General features: G+C 44.8%; 1 protein-coding gene across 8 annotated transcripts in view; it reads left to right on the top strand.

Moving 5' to 3' along the window:
- The first annotated feature begins 773 nt into the window (after positions 1–773).
- Positions 774–8505, top strand: part of prrc2b (proline-rich coiled-coil 2B) — a 44649-nt gene continuing 36917 nt past the window's right edge. For all 8 annotated transcript variants that reach the window (XM_062554562.1, XM_062554564.1, XM_062554566.1 and 5 more), the window contains exons 1-3: positions 774–945; positions 5917–6095; positions 6777–6954. In XM_062554562.1, coding sequence (XP_062410546.1) covers positions 5981–6095; positions 6777–6954 — 293 coding nt within the window. In that variant the 5' untranslated portion in view covers positions 774–945; positions 5917–5980. The remainder of the gene's footprint in view (positions 946–5916; positions 6096–6776; positions 6955–8505) is intronic.

Raw genomic sequence — 8505 nt, forward strand, 5'->3', positions numbered from 1 at the left:
AATCAACTCTGACGAAGCAAACTACCCACCATCATTTTCCATATTCAATGAAAGTAGTACAACAGATTGAACAGGTTAGCCTTTTTAAATTGAAATGCATTTCCCTTTTTGTGCTATAAATGCATGCCTTTTGCCTTCATACATGACTGGCAACACGGGGGACAAATAAAGTAACATCCTGTAAGGTGTCTCAATATACAGAATTGATTAACTGGGAGGTGAAAACTCGAGACTGTTTCGCATTGGGGAGGTTTTTGCCTCAGTCTCCTTCATTATTTCTGCAGATCAGGACACCTTGGTTGATACCTTACAGTAGATAAATCCTCATGTCATGGGGTTCATGTCCTAAAGATTCTGACCTTTGGCTCCCAGACTATGATAAGCATAGCATATTGTCATGGTTATACTAGGTAAGAGGCTATATTTAACTGTGTGATACATTTTTGGCTAATTTGAGGGGGGAAATGATGAGATTTTTAAAAAGTATTTAAGTAGTTTAAATACTCTAAATACAACCCCTCAAAGTATTTGTTACAAAGTATATTTGATTTTTTCCAATCCTGCAAAATACAAATTACAAAATACACTAAAGTAATTAAATACGTATTTAAAATACAAATAATTGAAATACTGCCCATGTCTGGATGTGTGGATGTTTTCTACACAGCATCGTCCCTTGTGTAATTTTTCTGTAGATTGCAGTACCTGAAGAGAACACGTGGAGTCGTTGTTTGTTTCAACGTCATTTCCGTATACAGCGCCACCACAGTCGACGACAGCATAGGCTTTCATTTCTAGGCCGAGTAGGTCCTACTATCAACACAAGTGAACGGGAAAATAGATAAAGAATTGGCTGTGCAATCTTTATCCATCCTTGAAAATAATCTTACCACAAGGAAATATATCGTCATAGGTGACCTTAACTAATCGTTTTACGTGGAACTGGTAAGTTATGGTGCTTTTATACATGACGATATGTCGACATTCTGTGGTTTAGTTCAGGCTCTCCTCCCTAGTTTTATTGTTGCTTTGTTCTAGGCTGCAGCCATTTTTAATCGCCTTGTCCAATATACATTGCCTTTCCTCTATGCATCCGAAAAGGATGTGGAGTCGGCTAGCATCAATTTGCTGTAACGTTTGTTAACATTTTCTTAATGCACGGGAATTCTCTTCACAAACACCTATACATGTATTATATGTGGCAGGCCAAAGTTGGCACATTACTCTGGCCCAGTTTTAATCCTAAGCGAGTGTTTTCTTGCGATCATGGCAGCCAAGTCCAGTTAGGCTAACGTTATCTTTTAGCTCCCAGCAGCAGCAAGCTAACTATGTTGATGAATACGATCTGAGGCCGTTCGGCCAAGTCTGCGCTTTGTGTTCTCGTTTTTTTCCCTTTTTTTTTTAAGCTAAGCTGAAGTCCACTCACTCGTACATAAACGTCCAGTTTAATTTCCTTCTAGACTTGTCATTAGAAACATGATAATATAGACACCACGCAAGCCAACTAGCGGTGTTTACAAATACTCGAGCGAATATGGGTTCAAATGGCCTAAATTGCTCGATAGTTGCCAACATGCTTAGCTTGGCTATCGCTAACCAAGAAACATTTGCGGTTGTCGCCTTTGAGGTTAACGTTGACCAATTCGGACAGGATTGGCACTGATTTAAATAATTCGCGTTTGCTTGTAAGTAACTTGCGTGGGTTTCGTTACATGGAACGCTATGTGGGTCAAATCACAGTAAAGTACATTTTGAAGTACTTGGCATGTCCATGTCCAAGGAGGCCCTTGAGTTAGCAAGTGTCAGCTAACCTTGGTTATCGTTAACATTAGCAGACGGACAGGAGAGGGATGGCTGACATCCCTTTTATCTAACGTTATCTGTGCACTTTTCAACTGATTTAATGTTCTGTCTTTGCCATCCTTGTAGTTGGATTATATATATCTTTAACGTTTTGACTTTGTTGATACATCACTAGGGTGAATTAGCTAATGTTAATCTCAGGTTGCGTGTTTAGCACTCACCAACTAGCTAGTTGACAAGCCTGTTGTCGTTTTTCGGTCTTGCGAAACCCGGCTTCTCCTGGGAATTTGTGTAAACACTTCTAGTCCCGTTCTTTTAGACTAACTGGTGAGCATTTGTTTTAATGACTTACGTATTTCCATGTAGTATGGATATAAACTGTTGCTAGCACAGCTCACAATGTCTCCTGTAAGTTAATGTGAAAGATAACAGGGGTGCCTATCTTGAGCATTTTAACGGTGGTTCAAAACCGCTAAGAATGTTAGGATTCCGTGTAACATCGACCATATTGACCACATTTCTTAAGCGGGCCATTTCACTGGCTAGAACTGCAGCTTTATGATTATTTGTCGAGTCTGGTTTGTGTCAATATGGCTAACATTATCTTTAGGCGGGTAGTAACGTTAGAAGCATTGTCATTTCTGCAATATCCTAAGACGCGCATTTTCATCCATTTTGCTTCTCATCTGAAGGCCACATTGCAACTAGAGACACCCAAAAGCCTTGTCAAAACTCAGATTAAGCGTGGCACAGATTCAATTTAAAAGTCAAATGATCAAAATACTAACGTTGGAGAATATTTGTGTCTTAGTTTCCAGTGGACGTTTAATAATCATTTCAGTTGCAAAGCAAGGGAGAGAATTCAATGAAATGTGGTTATTTTGCATGCACATTGAATATGCAGCATCAGAATCATGTAAAATGACACATTGAGAAGGCAGTGTGTTTCAATAATGAAGTGCTGTGGACAGGGCTCAAAATTAGCACCAGCCACTAGCCAAATGCTGGTAAATTTTAAAGTTGGCTGGTAGATTTCAGACAGAAAATACATATTTCCTATTGAATGGCTGGTGGATTTCACCAGTTCATCTGTCTCTGGCTGGTAGATATTCACATTTCAAAAAGTTAATTTTGACCCCTGGCTGTGGACCTAAGCTTTCCCAAGACACAAACTGACCCTGCCGCTTTATGGATTTGCCTGAAGCATGGTACAGCATGCTCCATTGAGACCCACTCCTTCACACACTTGCACTGAGGGAGAAAGATGCTCAGTTGGTGTCCAATTCCCAACTCATTTCAGGCATATTAGTGGTCACCTAGGCAGCTAAATGTGGACCTCTCTGCACCGGTTCACCCCTGAGTGGGGACAGAGGAACCTTTCAGCAGCCTGGAGGCCACTATAGTCCGTGTTTTAGAGAGCGGGGTTGGTACCTCTATACCCAAGCATGTTTTAGAGAGCGGGGTGGGATACCTCTATACCCAAGCGTGTTTTAGAGAGCGGTGTGTGGGGTACCTCGATACCCAAGTGTGTTTTAGAGGATTGGTTGTGTGTGTGGGGTACCTCTATACCCAAGCGTGTTTCAGAGAGCGGGGTGGGTGGGTGGGGTACCTCTTTACCCAAGCGTGTTTTAGAGAGTGGTGTGTGTGGGTGGGCTACCTCTATACCCAAGCGTGTTTTAGAGAGCTGTGTGTGGGGTACCTCTATACCCAAGCGTGTTTTAGAGAGCTGTGTGTGGGGTACCTCTATACCCAAGCGTGTTTTAGAGAGCTGTGTGTGGGGTACCTCTATACCCAAGCGTGTTTTAGAGAGCTGTGTGTGTGGGTGGGGTACCTCTATACCCAAGTGTGTTTCAGAGACCTGTGTGTGGGGTACCTCTATACCCAAGCGTGTTTTAGAGAGTGGTGTGTGTGGGTGGGGTACCTACTCTATACCCAAGTGTGTTTTAGAGGATTGGTTGTGTGTGTGGGGTACCTCTATACCCAAGCGTGTTTTAGAGAGCGGGGTGGGTGGGTGGGGTACCTCTATACCCAAGCGTGTTTTTTTTCTTCAGCATTTCAAAATTCACAAAACACACATAATGGTCTTTAAATATGACTTTTATCTTACATGGGTGTTTGAGTTCTAATGTAACAATTTAAGATTTTAAGGCAACATTATTCATTTTCATGTCTTTATTGAGTGCTTTGAGTTAAAGTTGAGAAAATGCCTGAGAATTAAATGTTCAAATTAAGGAGATGAAATTAAGTTATTTTCATTCAATAATCAGTTATGTTCTGCTTCTGAAGAATCATCAGCACGTATGAGTGAGGGGGTACTCACAGTATTACAAAAAACTCAGGGGGTACACAAAACAAAAAAGGTTGGGAACCACTGTTTTAGAGAGCTGTGTGTGGGGTACCTCTATACCCAAGTGTGTTTTAGAGGATTGGTTGTGTGTGTGGGGTACCTCTATACCCAAGCGTGTTTTAGAGAGCTGTGTGTGGGGTACCTCTTTACCCAAGTGTGTTTTAGAGAGCTGTGTGTGTGGGGTACCTCTATACTCAAGTGTGTTTTAGAGAGTGTTGTGTGTGGGTGGGGTACCTCTATACTCAAGTGTGTTTTAGAGAGTGTTGTGTGTGGGTGGGGTACCTCTATACCCAAGCGTGTTTTAGAGAGCTGTGTGTGGGGTACCTCTATACCCAAGTGTGTTTTAGAGAGTGGGGTGGGTAGGTGGGGGAGGCCTATGGTGGAGCATTTCCCCCTCTCTCTTTACCATCCTTCTTCAATTCAGTTCACCTGTTTATCTATCTTTTCTTTTTTCATATTTTCTTTATCTATTTTTTCTTTTTCTGTCTGTCAGTGCTGTCTGGGGTGTGACTTGTGATTGGTTGCATGTGTCACTCTGTCAGTGCCCCCCAACACTTCCCCCCCCCCCCCCCCCCCCCGGCTCTGGCTGGCTTCCAGGCCCAGAGTAGGGTGTAGAGGGGGGCCATATGTATATATATGTGTGTGTGTGTGTGTGTATGGCCCATCAGAGCACAGTTCAGCCTTTGAACCCCTGCTGCTGCTGTGAGTCATTTAAGTTGTGTGTGTGTGTGTGTGTGTGTGTGTGTGGAATGACATCCGCTACGGCAAGTCCCTTTTATTAGTCCTGTTAAAGCTTGGGGCTCTCGAGTGATTACGCCCCCTTTGTTCTTGTTTGCGGCGGCTGCACACGGGTCACCGTTTGGCCGGTAGGCGTGCTGGTGGACCTCCCTCTGCGGCCGGACGGTTCCCAAACAGGACTCGACATTTAACCGGTGCACTTGGGATTAATCTCATTTGTGATGTAGGGACTAGGGAGGGTTCAAATGATCCTTTCAAGTTGTGAGCTGCTCTTTAAGTTCAGTGTTGATTAGAAGGGTCGTGAGTTAAGTAGTCTTAACTGCTCCTTATGCTCTCACTTCTTAATTAGACACTAATATTTCAAAGGCACGTGTACAGTAATTTCCCACATATAAGCCGCACTGTGTATAAGCCGCAGGACAGTGTTTTGTGCAAGTTGAAAGAAGCAAAACCATATTAATACCATATTAACGGCCCCTCTGTATTAACCTCATAGCAGAAGAAATTTTGCAAAATCAATGTATAAGCCGCGGCTAATAGTCGGGAAATTACGGGTACATCTTCGTTGCTGTTGAACCTAATCTTGTTCGCTGAGGAGTCCTTCATGTCTATGCTTTTGAAGCGGTGTCGTTTAGTTTGGTCCAGCCGGCTGCTAGCGTGGCATCTTGTCTGGTTTGCTGACCGGCGCCGTTTACTTGGACTTCAGTAGCCCGGTCATGAGGGTTATTGATCGGGAATATGCTCTTTACATGAACGTAAGAAATCTGGGTATAAATATCCCTGTGTACATGATCTGTCCCAGTGTCCCATTAGCAACAGTAGAGATGTGTGTAGCCAGCTGCTGTGCGGGATACGGTGTTGATGGAACAGTTTCCCGGTTTCTTTCAGAGTCCTCCAGCTAGCATAACCAGATTTCTCAAAACCGGGATAAGGGCTTATCCGGGGTTCTGAAATCGGGTCCTGATCACAACAGGGATGCTGAAGTGCGTGTAAACTAGGGTACTGAGCGCTCTCCTTTCTCTTTACAGAAACCGACGGCACAGAGGAAGAGGCGTAAAGACAAATTTCCATACTCGATGACATTACATCGCAATGTCCGATCGTTTGGGGCAAATAACCAAGTCCAAGGATGGGAAAAGCAAGTACTCCTCACTCAGCCTGTTTGAAAAGTACAAGGGAAAGGCAATAGAATCTCAGAAAACCACAGGTAAGGACATTAGTGCACCGTGGGTAAGATGTGTGATGTGTGATGTGCTCTAGCCTTGCATTAGCATTAGCAAAGAGAGATGTGTGATGTGCTCTAGCCTTGCATTAGCATTAGCACAGAGAGATGTGTGATGTGCTCTAGCCTTGCGTTAGCATTAGCACAGAGAGATGTGTGATGTGCTCTAGCCTTGCGTTAGCATTAGCACAGAGAGATGTGTGATGTGCTCTAGCCTTGCGTTAGCATTAGCATAGAGAGATGTGTGATGTGCTCTAGCCTTGCGTTAGCATTAGCACAGAGAGATGTGTGATGTGCTCTAGCCTTGCCTTAGCACAGAGAGATGTGTGATGTGCTCTAGCCTTGCGTTAGCATTAGCACAGAGAGATGTGTGATGTGATGTGCTCTAGCCTTGCGTTAGCACAGAGAGATGAAAATCGGCGCCATGTGCTGTGGATAGCTCTGCTGCTCCTCAACATCAAGTCAAATGTTATTCGAGTCTCATTGGAAACAGATGGCAGAGGCGAGGTGTTCGCATGAGTTAGCATGTCACTGAGAGCTGGAGGATATTGGTTGTGCTTGAGGTACCGATTGTCCTCTTTCTCTTGCTCCTTCTCACCAATTCTCTCTCTTTCTTGTTTGTTCCTTCTCCGTCTCTCTCGTTCTCTGGTTCCGCGGCGGTGCCAGTTGTTCCGCGACATGGCTTGCAAAGTCTTGGCAAAGTGGCCGCTGCCCGGCGGATGCCCCCACCTGCTCACCTGCCGAGCCTGAAGTCTGAAAACAAAGGAAACGATCCCAACGTGATAATCGTGCCCAAAGACGGTACAGGATGGGCAAACAAGCAAGAACAACCCGATCAAAAGAGGTAGGTGCAGTGTCCCTCAGGGGACACGCCACACGGCCACAACATGAGTGCTTTTGTTCCTTTTGTTTTGGTGCTGAACCTCTCTAACTGGCTGGAGTGACTGACTGGGCGTTTGTGAGTTGATGTTCTTCATCCAGTGCTGGAGAGATGGGGTTGAATCATGGAGGTATTATAAGAACTGGAGAAAGTGAACAAGTCCCGCCCCCATTCATTTCAATGGGAATGCTAGGCTAGTGAAAAGTGCCAAAATTGAACGATTTTTTCAGGCTTCAACATGGCGTTTCAAGGGACTTGTTTCCGGTGCCGTTTTACTTAGCCAATTAAGTGCCAGGTTACTGATTGACGTAAGGTACAGAAGGAGAGCTCGTGCCCACACTAAGCTCGTGCATGAGCTGAGAGTGGAACAGCCACCAATCAGCATGAGGAAAACGCAGGGAAAACGGCACCGGACATGATGTATTTCTGGAAAATGGCGACGAGGAAGTGCTTTACTAATCGGCGAAGCTAATCAGTCAAATCCTGACCCCCTGGGTTGAATGGATGCAGTCGGGTGTTGAAGAGCAGTTGGACTAGCCATTAGTTACCTTCGTGCTTCAGAGCCGAAAGCAAATGCAAGTCATGTAGTTCCTTATATGCCATTGGTACTTTTTAGCATGGTCTCTACCTTCCTGGCATTGTTCTTAAGCCAAGATTAGCGTAGTTAGTCCCTTATATTACTGAAGGGCTCGGGTTGATTAGCGTAGTTAGTCCCTTATATTACTGAAGGGCTCGGGTTGATTAGCGTAGTTAGTCCCTTATATTACTGAAGGGCTTGGGTTGGCCTTGCCTAGCCTTGGGCTTCTGTAAGTGACTCTTGTAAATGCAGTTAAATCACGAAACACTGCTGCACACACTGCTTGGATTTCCTTGTGTAGTATTAGTCACGATGTGCTCTCCCTGTCACTTGCAAAAATGCAATAGTCTCAGCTACAGCAGCAACACTGTGGATAGCAGTGTGTGTGTGTGTGCGCGTGTGCGTGCGCGTGCGTGTGTGTGTGTGGTTCCTAGCCAGATGTCTATGTGTGCAGGAGTGAGTGGCCAAGGTGAGGCTGGCTCATTGAATTCCTGAGTGTGGGTGGGTGATCATGGTGTGTGGGTGGGTGGTCGTTGGAAGTGGAATCCGAAGCTTCGGTGACATCACCACCATCCAGCAATCACTAGCCCCTTTCACATTCACCAAATTTAACGCTAAATCAGCCGAATTTAACGTTAAGGCTGTTCCTTTCACAATGACGACACGGGGTGGGGAGTCAACTCGCCTCGGCAATCCAACCCGTCTCGGGGGGTAGTATCAGAGCCGAGCCGTGTTGAATATGAAAGGAACAGAGGTCAACCCCGCTATTAGGGGTGTGTGACTGATGACGTATTTGGCCAGGCAGGAGGTTAAAATACAGGAAACACACACGAGACTAGGATAACTTTAGCTGCTGTGTCCATAGATACATATGTGTGTCCAACAATCCAGTTTTTTATGCTGAGAGTGCCCTGAACCTCCTTTTCTCAGCACTTCGG

The sequence above is a fragment of the Sardina pilchardus genome, chromosome 14 (genome assembly GCF_963854185.1).
Source record: "Sardina pilchardus chromosome 14, fSarPil1.1, whole genome shotgun sequence".
Classification (NCBI taxonomy): domain Eukaryota; kingdom Metazoa; phylum Chordata; class Actinopteri; order Clupeiformes; family Clupeidae; genus Sardina; species Sardina pilchardus.